The 19,214-nt window shown below is 44.2% G+C and overlaps 1 protein-coding gene across 2 annotated transcripts in view; it reads left to right on the top strand.

The window, feature by feature from the left end:
- The window catches only part of ELP2 (elongator acetyltransferase complex subunit 2), a 120,451-nt gene that overhangs the window by 68,940 nt on the left and 32,297 nt on the right, over positions 1–19,214 (top strand). For both annotated transcript variants that reach the window (XM_026659236.1, XM_026659237.2), the window contains exons 13-16: positions 6,791–6,979; positions 9,116–9,185; positions 12,891–12,986; positions 13,142–13,199. In XM_026659236.1, coding sequence (XP_026515021.1) covers positions 6,791–6,979; positions 9,116–9,185; positions 12,891–12,986; positions 13,142–13,199 — 413 coding nt within the window. The remainder of the gene's footprint in view (positions 1–6,790; positions 6,980–9,115; positions 9,186–12,890; positions 12,987–13,141; positions 13,200–19,214) is intronic.

Here is a 19,214-nt window from a genome sequence, read left to right on the forward strand (position 1 = left end):
GAGTACCATCGTGTGGCTGGCTGGGGGTGCGTCGCTAGGGGGCTCACCCCTGGCCAGTGGCCTTTTTGGAATCTGTGGTGCTTTCTCCTTGTTTCCAGATTGTATTCCATTAACTCCTGTTTAGTGGCCTCCAAAAGACATGTGGCACCTACCCACTGGGCAGCACCTGTTCCTGCCTCCAGTACCGGGCCTGGTACCAGACATCAAGAACTGGCTCAACAGGATCCTTTGGATCAAGAAATGATGGAAGAGCATCCACAGATAGAACTGGCTTCCTCTTCATCCTCCCCTGATGAGGCTGTCACGGAGGGGTGGGGAGGTGGGGGGGAGGGAAGCATGTCGCCTACCCCAGATGACTATAAGGCACACCAAGAATTATTAAGTCTGGACATGCAGATGGAGGAAGTAAAAAAATCCTCACACAACCTGGTTGATATTTTAGCCACTGCAGGTCCTTCCAAAGTGGCCCTGCCTCTCAATGGGGGCCATTATGGACCCAGTTAAGGCACTGCAGCAGACACCTGTATCCCTTCCACCACTACTATAAGGGCCAAGCGCAAGTATTATGTACCTGCCCAAGGTAACGAGTTCCTTTATTCCCAACCCCCCAGGTCCCTGGTAGCTGCCAATGAGAGGCAAAGACAGGGGCATCAGGGTTCAACCCCAAAATCAAAATACTAAAAAAAAGTTAGAGCTGTTTGGTAGGAACGTTTACTCTACTGGGGAGGTTGCAGTTCAGGATTGCAAACCAGCATGCACGTTTGGGTGTGTATGACTTTAATGTATGGGACTCCATTCTAAAATTTAATGACATGCTGCCAGAAGATGTAAGGCAGATGTTCTCCTTGCTAGTGGATGAGGGAAAATCGATAGTGAGGGCCTTGTTGCCAGATGCTTTGGATGCAGCTGACTTGGCTGCCAGATCCATGGCTTCACTAGTGGCCATGCGAAGGAGTTCCTGAGTGCCATCTTCTGGGTTCCTGTAGGAGGCCAACAGACAGTGCAGTATCTCCCCTCTGAGAGCAGACTGATGCTAAGTTCCATGGGTTAAAAGACTCCAAGGTAGCTCTAAAGTCCCTTGAGTTGTACACCCCAGTCCCTTCCAGGAAGCACTTCAGGCCTCAGCAGCTTCTCCAGTATTCTGCTCCAGCTATCCGACAGGACCTGCAGAGAAAGAAGAGTAGAGGTTATAGGTGTAGATTGCCTCCTCTACCTACCTCTGTATCAATGTTTGCCCACCTAGACATCCAGGAGGTTCTAAGCAGGTGTTTTGATGGGAAGCTCAAAGATGGCATACAAGTTCCCAGGATGCCAGACCCTGTTTTTCCTTTGTTTGCAGACCACCTTTCCCATTTCCTCAGAGATTGATCCCATATCGCCACGGACTGTTGAGTGTTGAGCACTGTAGAAGTGGGAGTGGGATACACCTTCCAGTTTATTTCTGTCCCTCCCCATCCCTCTTCAGGGACCCCCTTCACAAAGAACTTCTGGTCTAGGAGGTTTAATCTCTCCCTCAGGTGAGAGCCATGGAGGAGGTTCTGCAGAATTTAATATGGAAGGTTTTCTATTTCTATTATTTCCTAATCCCGATAGCCAAGGGAGGTCTCAGACCTATTTTAGACCTGTATCAGTTCAACAGCTATATCATGATCATCCTGGCATCCATTATTACCTGTCTGGATCCTTGAGAGTAGTATGCTGCCCTCAATTTAAGATATGCCTACTTCCATGTTTTGGCTTACCAAGGGCACAGATGTTCCTCTGGTTTGTAGTGAAGCACTCGCATTACCAGTTCACAGTGCTTCCGTTCGGCTTGTCTGCAGCTCTTTGGGTGTTCACAAGATGTATGGCCATGGTGGCAGCATTCCTCAGGAGACTAGGAGTGCAGGTCTGTCCTTGCCGGGACCGCTGGCTTGTCAAGCACCAGCCCAAAGCCCAGGTTATATCCAGCATTCAATTCACTTAGTCAACCTTCAAGGCCTTAAGCCTACTGATCAATGCAACCAAGTCTATTCTTTGCCTAGTACAGAGGATAGAGTTCATAGGGACTATGTTGGACTCTACCCAAGCTAGAGCATTCCTCCCGGAGTCAAGATTCCAGTCTATTTGATCTCTTGTGACAGACATCAAGATTCATGCAGCCCAAAACTGTATGAGGCTCCAAGGGCACATGGCCTCATGCACATATGTAATACACCATGCCACGGCTGCACCTCACACCCCTCCAGATGTGGCTGGCCTCAGTGTACTTGCTAAGCCATCTTCATCTGGACCCTGTGCTCACAGTATCTTCACGGGTTCTAATTTAGCTGAATTGGTGGTTGGATCCTCTGTGTGCAAATGTTCCCTTTGTCCACCCTCAACTGTCAGTCACTCTGGTCTCTCTCATTGGCTCTAGGGTGGGGAGGTCACCTGGGGCTCCATCTAACTCAAGGTCTTTGGCCCTTAAGGAAGCTCTCTCTTCATATCAACGTTAGAGAGCCCAGGGTGATTTGTCTTGCCTGTCAGGCTTACCTGCCTCATGCCAGGGGAGAAACCTGTTTGTTCTTACAGACAACAACACAGCAGTGTTTTACCTCAACAGGCAAGGAGGAGCTCGCTCTTCACTCTTTTGTCAGGAAGCAGTCCACATGTGAGAATTTTGCATAGCCCATTCAATCAGTCTCGAGGCCTCTTACCCTGCAATGATCCATAATGAGCTAACAGACCACCTGAGCAGGTCATTTTCCAGTCACCACGAGTGGTCTCTTCGTGCAGATGTAACCAGATTCTTTTTCCAGCAGCAGGGGACTCCCCAAATAGACCTATTTGCAAACAAGTACAACAGAAAATGTCACCAGTTCTGCACCCTGCAAGACCACAGTCTGGGCTCCAATTCACAGTTGTCATGCTGCTACCCTGGACAGAAAAGCTTTACTATGATTTCCCCCCCCCCCCCGACTCCTGCACAGAGTGCTACTGAATATCAAGCGGGGCCCACCCAGGCTATATTAATAGCCCTGGGATGCCTCTGCCAACACTGGTTCTCCGCTCTACAGGACCTCAGCGGCAGCTCCAATCACTCCTGTTGCACCTTGATCTCTCAGAACCATGGTCGGCTGCTTTACCTGACCCTGCAGTCCCTTCATTTAACAACCTGGAAGTTCCATGTTAAATCCCAAAGAGCAGACTTGCTCAGAGAAAGTTTGCCGGGTCTTACTAGGTGGCCCTGGTAGAGGGATTTCTGCTACTTATCTGGGCTTGTCATACCTTAGGGCTTGTCTACAGCTGCTGGTTGATTTAAGTTAGGCAATTTGAGTTACGTTAGTAGCGTAACTCAAGTCGACGTAGCTTAGATCTACTTACTGCGGAGTGCACACTACACTATGTTTATGGGAGACGCTCTCCTGCCAACATTGCTTCTGTCTCTTGTTGAGGTGGAGTACAGAAATCGATGGGAGAGCGCTTTCCCATCGATTTGAGTGTGTCTTCACTAGACCGCTAAATCGATGCCACTGCATCGATTGCAGCAGCGCCGATTTAGCTCCATAGAGAAGACAAGCCCTTAGTTTTGCATATACATTTGTCTATCCAACATATACTTGACTATCTGCTGCACCTGAAACAGCAAGGCTTAGCAGTTTCCTCTATCAAGGTTCATCTGGCAGCATGAAGTGAGGAGAAGCAGCCTCCCGCCCTGTCAGAAGGGGAGAGATCCGAGATCGCCCCCTGGTGGGCAGAACCAGGCCACCTGCAGCCGCCCCGCCGGAAGCAGAGGGGTGGGACAGGAAGCTGGACTATAAAAGGCCAACCTCCTAGCTCAGTAGGGAGAGGGCTGCCAGAGGAGCAGGACATCTCTTCCTTGCTGCCGGGGCCCAGAGCTGAAGGAGATGGCTGCCCGACCAGAGGAGTTACCTGAATTGCCGGAGACCAGCAACGCCAATGAACTGCCGGCACGGCCATTGACTGTTTCCCCCGGGGAGACTGAGGACGACCCCGGAATCCAGGTACCCCAAACTGGGGAGGGTAGGAAGGAGCCCAGGGACGCCGAATAGGGTTCAGCTGTGGAGTTATTGTGAACTGGCCAGCGTGTTGCAGGTGGATCCCCGCTAACCTAGTGGCTCAATACCCTGCCACTAATAGGGTATTGGAGTGGGAGGCCTGTGTCCCCCTACCCTGGGCACCCCACCTGTGAAGGGGGGCCACCTCCCCACTAATAAGCCAGGAGGCCTGAATTGTTCTGGTGCCCACCGGAGCTAGGGCGCCAGGCGCATTTGCTGTCACTCCCAGTTGGGAGCTAATTCCCCACCCTGAAGTGCTGGGCTGTATCGCATGGACTCAGCCTGAGATATAAACTGTGAACTGCCCTGACTGAAGGACTGGGGCGGAAAGAGTAATTAAGGCCTGGGCTGAATGTCAGCCAAGACTGCTAAGTGCTCACTGCCCTGATTGAGGGATTTGGCAGAAGGACTAACTGCTAATTGGACTAATCACCAGGTAGACTCACTAGCTGTGAGCTGCGCCTGCTTGAGAAGCAGGGAGGGGGTGCGGCCTCCTGCCCCGTCAGAAGGGGAGGGACACCCAATCCTCCTTACACAGCAATATCAGCTTTCCATCCTTGTGTGGATAACTGATCTGTTTTTTCTAATGACATGACAAGTAGATTCATTAAAGGTCTCGAAAGATCATACCCTCAATAAGGGAGCCAGTTCCCCCTTAGAACTTGAACTTGGTTTTGACTAAATTTATGAGATCATCATTTGAGCCTTTAGCAACATTCTCCGTTCTACACTTTTGTGGCAAGTGGTTTTCCTAATTGCTGTCACTTCTGCCAGAAGGTCTCTGAACTGTGTGCCCTCATGTCCGATCCACTATACACTATCTTTTCTAAAGATAAAGTTCACTTACACTCTCATCAGAGTTTTCTCTCTAAGGTAGTTTCATATTTTCTTATCAATCAATCAATGTATTTACCTGTTTGTTTTTTGTTTTACTCCAAACCACACGCAAATTGGGACAAGCAATGGCTATACTTGTTAGATAAGCACAGGCATTCTACATGGGTGGGACCAAACCGTTTCGGCAGTCCACCCAACTGTTTTTGGCTATAGTGGACAGAATGAAAGTTCATCTAGTCTCTTCACAGAGAATTTTATTTTGGATAACTTCTTTTATCCATGCTTGTTATGACCTGGCAGACTACCTGACAAGCTGACTGCTTACTCCACAAGATTGCAGTGTCCTCAATAGAATTACTAGCACAGATCCCTGTACCGGACATTTGTGAAGCAGCAACCTGGTCATGAGTGCACACTTTCTCCTCCTATTACGCCATCACCTATTATTCTAGAGCCAAATTTGGTCGAACTGTGCTACAGTCAGTGTGTATGTGAACTCTGATCCCTCCACCTATTTTACTGCTTGGGAGTCGCCAAGAGTGGAAGGCACATGTGCAATCACTTGAAGAACAAAAAACCACTAAACTTCCATAACTGTTGTTTCTCAAGATGTGGTGCACACGTCCATTCCACAACCCACCTTCCTACTTCTCTACATCAGAGTTTCCAGAAAGAAAGAACTGAGAGGGGCTCAGAGTTGGCTGAGGGAAACATTTCCGGTGACTATGCACGGGGCACATGCAAACCAAGAGCGGAATGCACATGTGCAACGTGTATCGAAAAACAGCAGTCACAAAAGGTTAGTAACTTTTTGTTGTTGTTCAAGCCAAAATTAATTTTTTTTGACTTCTCAATTTGTTTGGTGTAGTGAGTTTGTCAGGTCTGAGGTAAGAGTTGTTTGCAAAGAATGGGATCCTTTGCCAAAGGAGATGTGAGTCACAACCTGTATGAGGTACTCTTTCCCTTTTTAAAATTAAATAAGGGTACATTTTAAAAAAGTGAGGTACAAAGATAAACAGCACAAATAAACTATATCCTGTTAAATATTACATAAAGTAGAACCTCAGAGTTATGAACACCAGAGTTACGAACTGACCGGTCAACCTCACACCTCATTTGGAACCAGAAGTACGCAGTCAGGCAGCAGCAGAGACCCAAGGGGGAAAAAAAAGCAGACACAGTACAGTAGTGTGTTAAACATAAATTACTAAAAATATAAATGGAAAGTATAAAAAAAAAATTGGACAAGGTAAGGAAACTGTTTCTATGCTTGTTTAATTTAAATTAAGATGGTTAAAAGCAGCATTTTTCTTCTGCATAATAAAGTTTCAAAGCTGTATTTGAAAGAACAACTATAGTGTTTTGTTCAGATTTATAAATGTTTCAGAGTTACGAATAATCTCCATTGCCGAAGTGTTCATAACGCTGAGGTTGTACTGTATAGCTAATTCATCTTTATTTTACGTATACTTACCTAAATTAAACGTTTTCCCCATTGTCTTGAATCTTTTTTCAAAGCTCAATGCTTTGAGAGGGATAATGTAACACATGATCCTCCTCTCACCCCTCCTAACTAACCTAGGCCTGACCCTGCAACTTTATTACCATGAGTAGTCATACTCACAATAGTGAAGTTAAGCTTGTGCATGAGTTTTTGCAGGATTGGGACCCTAATGGTCTGGGTTAGTTGTTGGGAGAGTTGTTCAGCCGAAGAGTGGTAATCTTAAGTGTTTTAGCCCTTGCATGGTGAGCTGATAGTGTTTTTTGGGTTTTTTTTAAGCGTATCAGCAGAAGATTAACTTAACCTTAAAGCAGTTTTTTGAAGTAGCTTAATTTGAAGATGGTAATGTAAGTTATCTGTTGTTGAATTTAGACAACTGATAATTTGACTACTGTGATTACTTTTTACTTAGGTAACTTGGCATGAAATTGCAAGACCTCAAGTACATGGATATGACATGCATTGTCTAGCAATGACTGGCCGATTTCAGTTTGTTTCTGGAGCAGATGAAAAGGTGCTTCGAGTCTTTACTGCTCCCAAGAATTTTGTGGAAAACTTCAGTAACATCAGTGGTATTTCAATGGAGAAACTATGTTCCAGTGTAAGTATTGAAACAAACAAACCAAGCGTTTGATAAAATGGCACCTTTGGGAGAGAGAGAGAATCATCACTACAGCATAACTATTGAGATTAAAATTTATTAAATGTCAAAATTATTTTAAAAAATCCTGAGACCACAGCCCTTAGATATTTCTCCCTTTCCAGTCTATTCAGTCAGGTGTGTGTGTGTACTTAGATCACATGTACCTTCTCTATCGTTTTATCAAATTGGCTGGATAGAAGGAAGGTTGCTGAGGGTTCTAAAGTGTATGGATATTTAGTAAAGGTCAGCACGTGTAAGCTACTCTTAATAAACAATTAAAAACAAATCTTGTGAATAGGTTCTCAAGAATGTAAGGGCATAATAGCATTATCTAGATGTAGTTGCTGTTGTGTGGTATTATTTGTTCTTTAATGGTATGTTTTGAAACAATCCAAGGCTCCCAGAAGCTATTGCATTAGATATTGTATATAAATGTTGTATACATACTCATGAATGTCTCTTTCCTCTTACCTTGCCTTGTCTTGTCTTTAAACTGTCTTGTGAGGTCTTTATGTCCCAGTTTTCCAGGCTACAGCTTTGCTTCCTTATCCACAGAAAGAGACATGACCACAGCGTCTCCATCCTAAAATAGCTTCACTGACTTCCCTGTGATCCAAATCAAATCCATTATCTTCTCTACTAACTTGCTTAATCTTAATAGGCCTTGTCTCTCAGGTTCAATCCTTCCTGCTCTCTATCTGCTCATCTAGCACTGGCTCCTTTTCCGTTCCATAACATACTCTCTGCACTACAGGCTCATGAGCTCTCTCTGCTGCAGCTACTACCAGCTGGAACAATCTTCTTGTGTCCAAACATTTTAGAGTTTCCATGTATTAAATGTCAGCTGAAAAAAAATCTTCTCCCATGGCTACTCATATTATTTCTCACTATTTGTCTTTAACGTGAAAAAGCATTTGTGATCATTTGTGTTAATGAAGCTATACGAAATAACATATTGTACTGTATGATGCAGACACATGCTCTGTTTGATTTTCCACAGAGTTCTTCCTTTGTACTCTGTGACCTACAGTATTCCAGAACTCTTTACAGGCCTTGTCTGCACAGGAAAGTTTTACCAGTTAGATTGTAACTATGTTCAATACATCTATGATACAGTTTTATCAGCATAACCCCGTTTGGACACACTTATTCTGGTATAAAACTGGCTTTTTTGATTTAGCTTAAACCCCATCCTCGTGACATAAGGCACTTTTATACCAAAATAAGTGTCCACTTTAAACAAGGCCTTAGAGACTGTTATTTGTATTCTGGGTTTCTGATGTGGCTTTATGATATAATTAAATATTGTTTATCAGGTAAGGTGTTTCCACCAAATCTGTTAACCCAATCCTGGAAAATACTTTTGTCTCAGTGAATTTGCACAGAGGTGCTGAGTATGAATATACGCACCAGCAGGTACTGATCTCTCATGACCCTGCCCTCCCACCCCCCGAAAAGTGCTCCAACCTGACTTCCTGCGCCTAGCTTTGGCTTTCTCCCAGGGCTTCCCTTCCTTTGACATAGCTGACTGGCAGTTTGCATCAGCTATAACAGGACCTTTTCTCTCCCTATCCTGCCATGTGCCCAAAGCAAAGCTGCCCCTTTGGCACCCGAAGTCTTCTTGAAAATCCCAGGTATATACTCTCACCTCCTTTCCCCCCAGAAAAATCCTTCCTTGTACCCAGACCTCAAAACACCCAGTTCCCAGGTCTTGTTTTCCTGGAAACTGTATGGTTTGAGTTAAGTATTCACTTTATAAAAGCAATCTATATATATTTTGAATAAGTGCAGTTACCTCAGAATACCTGTACTAAAATGATTACAGATGCATGCTTCACATCAAATCTAGAAAATTGAGCAAAGTTCACCATATGTAGTTTCAGAGAAGGGGCTGAAGCATGGCATGGCTTTCAAAGTCTGGCAGTGCAGCTGCTCAAGCATACACTTCCCTGAGGAATTCTGGATGATTCAGAGGCTTCTTCTACAATGTGACACATCTTTATTTCCCTCTAGTGACATCTGGCCCTTGATTTTAAAGTACTCATAAAGTATACTAACTTCTGCATGAAAATATGTTTACTTTTTTTTACCCAGGAAGCTGTTGACCTTCCAGAAGGTGCGACTGTGCCTGCTTTGGGTTTGTCCAATAAAGCTGTCTTTCAGGGTAAGACTATTGTGAAATAGTGGTGAAGGCACTCCAGAGTTGCTTGTAAATTTACATCATTACTTGTCTTAAAAGTGTATATTTGATGACTTGACTAAGGCCTGGTCTACACTTACCCCCCAATTCGAACTAAGGTACGCAACTTCAGCTACGTGAATAACGTAGCTGAAGTCGAAGTACCTTAGTTCGAACTTACCTCGGTCCACACGCGGCAGGCAGGCTCCCCCGTCGACGCCATGGTATTCCTCTCGTATAGTTGGAGTACCACAGTCGACGGCGATCACTTCCTGGTTCGACTTATCGCGTCCAGACAAGACGCGATAAGTCGAACCCAGAACTTCGATTCCCAGCCGCCGAACTAGCGGCTGGGTGTAGACATACCCTAAGTCTGCTACCATACAACTGATTAACATTTAAGATCACCTGGAACTGTTGTTAGGTGCTGAGCATTTACCTGTCTATGTAGGCTTCTTTATTGGTGCCCACCCTATTTGAGTGCCCTCCCGAAGGTGATAGTGACAACAATAATCTCTCCATTCCCTGCCATCAGAGACAGGCTTAGGAATTTTTAATACTGATGTATGAGAATGAAGGTGCTGATATGGGAATGCTTGGGCAAAGAGATGGGGTTTGCATTTAGCTCTAAATATGGTGGGATTAGTGGCCATTCTTATTTCACTTGGCAAGTGAGTTCTGTAGTCCTGATACAGCTCCTATGAATGTTTATCTTCTGCAGTCACTAATCTCCCCCTAAAACCAGCTAGTTCATTATTGCAGTAAATAATTGTTATAATGGTGGAGGGAGTGGGGAGTCTCAAGTGACTACGACCAATTCACAGCCCCGGCTCGATGGTGCACGCTTTTCTCCTCTCGTGGATGAGGCGCCTGCTGTATGCATTCCCGCCATTCCCTCTCATCCACAAGGTCCTCCTCAAGGTCCGGGAGGACAAGGCTTCGCTGATTCTCATAGTGCCGGCGTGGCCCCGCCAACACTGGTTCTCCATGCTGTTGAACCTCTCGGTGAATATGCCGATGACCTTGCCCATGATTCCTCATCACTCAAGACCATGGCTTCCTTCAGCACCCCAACCTAGAGTCTTTCCACCTCAGCACATGGAAAATCCATGGTTAAACCCGTTAGCACTCCAGTGCTCCGATTCGGTTTGGAAGGTTCTCCTTGGCAGTAGAAAACCCTCCACTCGTGCCACTTATCTAGCCAAGTGGAAAAGGTTCTCTGTTTGGTCCTCACAGAATGGCACCCTTCCACTGCAGTCCTCAATCCCCTTTGTACTGGACTACTTACTCTACATAAAGCAGCAAGGGCTAGCAGTCTCGTCAATCAAGGTGCACCTGGCAGCTATTTCCGCTTTCCACCCGGGCGCAGCAGGGCGGTAGGTATTTGCTAACCCCATGGTTGGATGCTTCCTTAAAGGGCTAGACAGACTGTACCCCCAGGTGTGACAACTGGTCCCCCAATGGGACCTTAACCTGGTCCTCTCAAGGCTCATGGGGCCCCCTTTCAAATCTCTAGAACTTGTTCTCTGCTTTACCTCTCTTGGAAAGTGGCATTTCTCGTGGTGATAACGTGGCTCAAAGCTTTATTGTCTGAGTCCCCTTATACAGTGTTTTATTAGGGCAAGGTACAATTGCGGCCACACCCGGCTTTTCTCCCTAAGGTTGTTTCACAATTTCATGCAAATCAGGACATCTTTTTACCAACGTTCTTCACAAAGCCGCATGCTAATGACAGAGAACGCAGGCTCCATTCCCTAGAAGTCAGATGGGTGCTGGCTTTTTACATTGAGCGGACAAAGCCATTTAGGAAGTTGACGCAACTCGTCATCGCCATTGCTCAGAGAATGAAAGGGCTGACGGTCTCATCCCAATGAATCTCTTCTTGGATCACGGCCTGTATCAGGACATGCTACAACCTGGGAAAGACACCAGCCCCAGCATTGACGGCACACTCCACAAGAGCGCAAGCTTCATCTGCAGTGCTCCTGGCGCAGGTCTCCATTGAGGACATCTGCAGGATGGCGATCTGGTCATCTGTTCCTACCTGTACATCGCACTACGCCATCACACAGCAGGCTAGAGACAATGCTGCGTTTGGTAGAGCAGTACTTCAGTCTGCAACTCTGTGAACTCCGACCCCTCCAAAGGACTGCTTGGGAGTTACCTACTTGGAATCAACATGAACAATCACTCGAAGAAGAAAAAATGGTTACCTACCTTTCGTAACTGCTGTTCTTCAAGATGTGTTGCTTATGTCCATTCCAAGACCCACCCACCTCCTCTCTGTCTGAGTATACGTCAAGAAGGAACTGAAGAGGTGGCGGGTCGGCATGGACCTATATACGCAGCCATGAAGGCTCCACTCTAAGCGGCTCCACAACCGACCCAATGGGTACTGCTAGGGAAAAGCCTTCTGACAATTGTGCATGCGGCGCGCACACACCTACTTGGAATGGACATGAGCAACACATCTCGAAGAACAACAGTTACGAAAGGTAGGTAACTGTTTTTAATTTTTAGACCAAAATAATTCCTAACCAAGATTAACTCTTTTTCCCCCCATACCTCAAAACCTCAGCAACTGAAAGTGAGTGGAGCATATGATTGATGTGATTTTAAAAACAGTTCAAATACACCTCTACCTCGATATAACACGACCCGATATAACGCGGTAAAGCAGTACTCCGGGAGGGTGGGGCTGTGCACTCTGGCGGATCAAAGCAAGTTCGATATAACACGGTTTCACCTATAACATGATACGATTTTTTGGCTCCCGAGGACAGTGTTATATCGGGGTAGAGGTGTATACACTGTATATATTTGTGGAATTTATCAGTTCAGGAAAATATCTTTATATATTCCCTTCTATCTTAGATGTCTGGGCCCGAGAGCAGCCAATCCCTACTTGCACTAGGTAGAACAAGTGTTCTGTCCATTGAAGTATTTTCACATGCAAATAAATTAATTACAGAAAGGTTCCGAGCCCACTCATCACATTCCAAAGCAGTATGATAGGCAGAAAAGGCACCAGCTAGTACTAAGAAAATCTGTAAGAATTCCTACTAGTCATGCATAAACACTATCAACAGTTTGTAAATCACTATAGGCTTGACTTTTATTACTGAGCACCCAGCAGCTCACATTTAAGTTCATGGGAAGTGCAGGGTTTGGCACCTTTGAAGGTTAACCCCTTGTTTAGGTGCCTAAATATAGATTTACAAGGCTAACTTTAGGCACCCATTTTTAAAATCTTGGCTGTAGTGTTTCCACACATCTTTGAAAATACTCCTCTGGTGCACGGGGAGAAGCACATGGCCAACTCCTGGAGGTTTGTGGATGAGTCTGAACTGCCTCAGAGTCTCTGTAAGAGAGAGACAGACCAAATGCCTCTAATCCAGGGAGAGGTCAGTCCCAGAAAGAAAATAATCAAGTAAGAAGTTTTCCATTTCATACTATATATTTGTCTGACAAAGTCTTTTTCCCCCCTACTTCCCTAGATGTACATTAGATATTTGAACTTATATTAGATAACTAGTTCCTAATTTGCATAGTAGGATATTACTGAAATAGACGCATCTTCATCTAAATAATTTCTGTCCTAAAACTAATAGGATCTCTTTACTTATATGTAACCAAATTTTCAGGTCAAGTATTTTCTCTGTGGCTGAATTAAATATTTATTTTGAACAGGAGATATGGCAGCTCAACCAGCTGATGAGGAAGAAAAGTTTAATAGTGTTTCGAATCAGTATCATCAGATTTACTTTCAGCCCCTCATCCTTACAGGTATGCAACATAAAAAGAGTATTTTATGTGAATTAGTAGTTGCTTCCATTACTAGAATGAGGTTTTTTGGGTGTTACTCTTTGGGACAGAGAGATTAACTGGTAAAGAAAAACACTATACTAAATTTGAATAAAATGTATGCATATGTCTTGTAGAACCTCCCACAGAAGATCATTTGTTGCAGAATACATTATGGCCTGAAGTTCAAAAGCTGTAAGTTATAGAAATGTTACAAAATGTCTTAGAAGCTCTTGTTGTAACTGATTCCTGTAGTCTTGTACACAGTATTATTATACATGTTTATAAGGCATCCATTGCAGTACTATGTTATGTTCTTAATATCCAGTGCTCTTATTCATTCATTTGCTACTTGTTTTGATGTTGTGCATGCTCAGTATGTAGGTTGTAAGAAACTTTTTAATATGGGTCAGTATACAAGTTTGCACTGGATAAATAGAAACTGATATACTTTTAAATAAGCTATTTCCATGTCTCTCAAGGTGGTATGTCTGTAGCATAGCATTCAAGTATAGCTCCTTGTCAGCTTCATGTAGGGCTTAATACTTTTGAACCCTCTTATTAAAAAGCCCCCTGTGACCTGCATCCTATTAAAACATTGATATTAAGACACATTAAGACTAAAGGGCTTATATCAGCAGCCTAGAATGATAGCCAGAAGCAGTGTTCAGAAGCTATAGAAAACCTGTACTATATTCCCAGCCATAAATGCACTTATGCAAACACAGATCTTTCTGATCCATTGACCCTTTTTTCTCCAGGATTATATGGCAAGAGAGAACACAGCATTTACAATAAACATAAATCATGAGAAGTGTTTTCACGTAATATAGTCATGCCAACTAATATAAACCATTTGGGCAAAAGTAATACACACAATAAATAAAAAAATAAAGCATATATTGGAATTTTTTGTTCCTAAAATGCCAAAAATATGTGTTCTTGGTATTAATGGTGTCTTGAAATTTCATAAAATGACTGAAAAGGGTTTCACTTGCTTGGACCACAACATTCTATTGTGCTTCATTCTGATCAGAGTAAACCTTATAATTGAGCAAGTCTGAACAAGAACACCACCAAACTCAGTCCAGTTTGTAAGGAAACTGAAATCAAGCAATTGTTTCAAATAAATACCCCTGCTGCATAGATCTGTATGCATCTGTGTGACAGTCAGCTGGGATTCCCAGAACTGTGAGCCACTTCATCCCTCTTAGCCACAGCAAGTAGGAGCGTTGCTGCTAAGCGGACACACCAGCACGTCTGCCTTATCAGCAAACTCTTCAAGATGCTCTGCCAGTCCAAATCTTGCCTAGCAGGTAACAATCAGTGAACCCCAGTTCCTGAGTTCCCCAGAGATATTTCTCTGCAGTGCTCAGCTCCTCTTACTGTAGCATTCACAAAACTTACCAAGCCTGCTGCTCCTTTAAAGAGACCAGTCCTCCTCTTCAATCAAAGTTGGTTTATGTTAAAACTAAAACAAGTTTATTAACAAAAGGACATAAGTAAGTGAAAACAAGTATAAAGAATAAGGATAGAAATGTTTACGAAGAAACAAAAATAAAAATATACATCTAAGACTAAAATTCAACAAACTAGTCTTTGGTTCAAAGACATTTTTCTTTCCAGTCTTTCTTCCAGCATGGCTGACCAGTTTTTTAACCTGGACCCTTCAGAGAGTTCAGAGTGTTTGGTTTCTTTGTCACCTCAGGTGAAGGATAAAATAGGGGTTATCTCCCCTCCTTTTTGTAGTCCAGTAAACTTTTGAAATGTATTCTTTGAAAAGTAAGCCCAGACAAAGTCTCTCTTTTATGCTGGGGTGTAGACACCGTGCTGCCTTCTCCTCCCACTTGTTCGTTGATAGCTTTGTTTATCTTGTATGCAAATGTACCTTCATTGTCTCTGCTTGAGAATCCTGCTGATCAGACAAACAAATACACATTCCTTTGTCTAGGGCAGACTGAGCTTACCTATTGCTAGCTGAACACATTTTAAGAACATAATTCTAGCACATAATTCTTTGTACACACCCTGTATGTGTACACCACTCCGTGATGTTCAGGAACATTGTGTTACTAGTTTGTATATGATACCTTACATTACAGCTTATAAATACAGATTATGACAACAATGAGTTGGGATATACTGGGCTGGTCAGGTCAGCTGAAACTCACTGCTAGATACCAGGGAACCCTTTATCTTCTGGCACTGGGATGCTCTGAGGGCCACAATCTGACACAAGGAGATTCATTTTTCCTGATGGTAGTGACTTCAGCTCATAGAGTATGCTCCAAGCTCTAGTGGCTAATTTACTGTAGAACAGACCCACTCAAGATTCTTTTTCAAGGTGATTGATGGGATTCCCCCCTCTGTTGGAGCCTATCATCGTGCCAATGGTCTTCCCACGCTCTCTTGCCCATCCTACGACTGGCCCATAATTCACATCAAAAGGTCCTTGGGATTCTGCTTGTATTGATCTACCGTCTTTGTGTGTCCAAGATGAAAGTATTCGTATTTTTTCTTATTTTAGAAAGTTAAAGTTCAAGATTGACCATTTATTCTCCACTGCCTTGGGGGAACCAGTTAAAAGTGTGGGGGAGAAGTCTAGTTGCATTTCAGTATATCCACTATTTTGTATTCTTATGCAGTTATGCAACTTTGACATTTTTGTGATCCACATTACTTGAAATCATAACTATATTACATTTTAGGGGTAGGGTTGTGGATAGCGTATTTAATCTAATTGATTCCCCTGTATTTTTAGAGATACTGAATCTTTTTAAAGAGACTCTTAAGAACATAAGAATGGCCAGACTGGGTCAGACCAAAGGTCCATCCAGCCCAGTATCTTGTCTACCGACAGTGGCCAATGCCAGGTGCCCCAGAGGGAGTGAACCTAACAGGTAATGATCAAGTGATCTCTCTCCTGCCATCCATCTCCACCCCCTGACAAACAGAGGCTAGGGACACCATTCCTTACCCATCCTGGCTAATAACCATTAATGGACTTAACCCCCATGAATTTATCTAGTTCTCTTTTAAACCCTGTTATAGTCCTAGCCATCACAACCTCCTCAGGCAAGGAGTTCCATAGGTTGACCGTGCGCTGTGTGAAGAAGAACTTCCTTTTATTTGTTTTAAACCTGCTGCCCATTAATTTCATTTGATGGCCCCTAATTCTTATATTATGGGAACAAGTAAATAACTTTTCCTTATTCGCTTTCTCCACACCACTCATGATTTTCTATACCTCTATCATATCCCCACTTAGTCTCCTCTTTTCCTAGTTGAAAAGTCCTAGCCTCTTTAATCTTTGCCCATATGGGACCAGTTCCAAACCCCTAATCATTTTAGTTGCCCTTCTCCAAACCTTTTCTAATGCCAGTATATCTTTTTTGAGATGAGGAGACCACATCTGTACACAGTATTCAAGATGTGGGCGTACCATGGATTTATATAAGGGCAATAAGATATTCTCCATCTTATTCTCTATCCCTTTTTGAATGATTCCTAACATCCTGTTTGCTTTTTTGACTGCCGCTGCACACTGCGTGGACGTCTTCAGAGAACTATTCACGATGAAGCCAAGATCTCTTTCCTGATTAGTAGTAGCTAAATTAGCCCCCCATCGTATTGTATGTATAGTTGGGGTTATTCTTTCCAATGTGCATTACTTTACATTTATCCACATGAAATGTCATTTGCCATTTTGTTGCCCAGTCACTTAGTTTTGTGAGATCTTTTTGAAGTTCTTCACAGTCTGCTTTGGTCTTAACTATCTTTAGCAGTTTAGTATCATCTGCAAACTTTGCCACCTCACTGTTTTACCCCTTTCTCCAGATCATTTATGAATAAGTTGAATAGGATTGGTCCTAGGACTGACCCTTGGGAAACACCACTAGTTACCCCTCTCCATTCTGAAAATTTACCATTTATTCCTACCCTTTGTTCCCTGTCTTTTAACCAGTTCTCAATCCATGAAAGGATCTTCCCTCTTATCCCATGACAACTTAATTTACGTAAGAGCCTTTGGTGAGGAACCTTGTCAAAGGCTTTCTGGAAATCTAAGTACACTATGTCCACTGGATCCCCCGTGTCCATATATTTGTTGACCCCTTCAAAGAACTCTAATAGATTAGTAAGACATGATTTCCCTTTACAGAAACCATGTTGATTTTTGCTCAACAATTTATGTTCTTCTACGTGTCTGACAATTTTATTCTTTACTATTGTTTCAACTAATTTGCCCGGTACTGACGTTAGACTTACCGGTCTGTAATTGCCGGGTTCACCTCTAGAGCCCTTTTTAAATATTGGCGTTACATTAGCTATCTTCCAGTCATTGGGTACAGAAGCTGATTTAAAGGACAGGTTACAAACCATAGTTAATAGTTCCACAATTTCACATTTGAGTTCCTTCAGAACTCTTGGGTGAATGCCATCTGGTCCCGGTGACTTGTTACTGTTACGTTTATCAATTAATTCCAAAACCTCCTCTAGTGACACTTCAGTCTGTGACAATTCCTCAGATTTGTCACCTACAAAGGACAGCTCAGGTTTGGGAATCTCCCTAACATCCTCAGCCGTGAAGACTGAAGCAAAGAATTAATTTAGTTTCTCCGCAATGACTTTATCGTCTTTAAGTGCTCCTTTTGTATCTCGATCGTCCAGGGGCCCCACTGGTTGTTTAGCAGTGTGGTGGGGCAACGACTCACTGGCGCGGTGCCTCCTGCTGGTCGTCCAGGGAATTAGCTCTTTCCAGCCTGGAGCGCCCTCTGCAGCTGGTGTCTCACCTGCCGCTGGCCCCCATGTCTCTCCTGGACCCCGGTGCCCTTTGCCGAGGGGTTCTGCCCACCGTAGTATCCCCTCACTCTGGGTCTCCCGGGGAACCCCCAACCCCCTATCCCCACCTCGCCTCAGTGGCTACTGCCAATCATCGTTGAGCCCCTGCTCCCTGGGGCAGACTGCAGTCTGTAAACCACTCATCATCAGCGAGGGGGGTTGGACCAACTGCCTCTGCTTATCTCTGGGCTGCCCCTCTGCAGCCCCAGTACCCTTTGTGGGCCCTTAACTCGGCCTGCAGCCTGGGGCTTTGCTAAGCTGGAACTCTCCAGCTCCCTCTGCCCTTCCCCAACACTGCTCCACCCTAGGTACCCTCCTCAGCTTCCCAGGCAGCCAGGTCCTTCTCTCTCAGAGAAGCTAGAGAGAGAGTGTCCTCTTGAGCTCCTGGCTCACAGCCCTTTTATAGGGCCAGCTGTGGCCTGATTGGGGCATGACCTCGGCTGTGGCTGCTTCCCCAGTCAGCCTTTCCCCAGCCACAGCCCTCTCCAGGGCTGCTTTTAACCCCTCCGGGCAGGAGCGGGGTGACTACCCCGCTACAAGCAGGCTTCCTGCTTCTGATGTACTTAAAAAACATTTTATTACCACCATTGGAGTTTTTGGCTAGATGTTCTTCAAACTCCTTTTTGGCTTTTCTTATTACATTTTTACACTTAATTTGGCAGTGTTTATGCTCCTTTCTAGTTACCTCACTAGGATTTGACTTCCACTTTTAAAAAGATGCCTTTTTATCTCTCACTGCTTCTTTTACATGGTTGTTAAGCCACAGTGGCTCTTTTTTAGTTCATTTACTGTGTTTTTTAATTTGGGGTATACATTTAAGTTGGGCCTCTATTATGGTGTCTTTGAAAAGTGTCCAGGCAGCTTGCAGGGATTTCACTCTAGTCACTGTACCTTTTAATTTCTGTTTAACTAACCTCCTCATTTTTGCATAGTTCCCCTTTCTGAAATTAAATGCCCAGCTATCTATGTTTCTAATGATCGAATCTCCCATTACCAATACCTGCCTTTTCCTAATGACTGGAGTTCCCTCCCCCAGAGAGGTACCCTCAGTGCGAAAGGATACCCCAACATCATCTGGAAGGAGGGCCCAACTACGGGAAGGTTTCCCTTTGCTCCCATTGACTGCTTTCCTTCCCTGAGCCTTTCATCCTCCTTAACAGCGCAGGGGCTGTCTGACCGGAGGTGGGACAAATTTACAGTGTCCCAGAAAACCTCATCAGCATACCTCTCTGCCTCCCTTAGCTCCTCCAGTTCCGCCACCCTGGCCTCCAAAGCCCATAAGCATAGGGTTACCATACGTCCGGATTTTCCCGGACATGTCCGGTTTTTTGGGACTCAAATCCCCGTCCGGGGGGAAATCCCAAAAAGCCG

This window comes from Terrapene carolina, unplaced genomic scaffold (assembly GCF_002925995.2).
Source record: "Terrapene carolina triunguis isolate 2854851 unplaced genomic scaffold, T_m_triunguis-2.0 Scaffold613, whole genome shotgun sequence".
NCBI classification, from domain to species: Eukaryota; Metazoa; Chordata; order Testudines; family Emydidae; genus Terrapene; species Terrapene triunguis.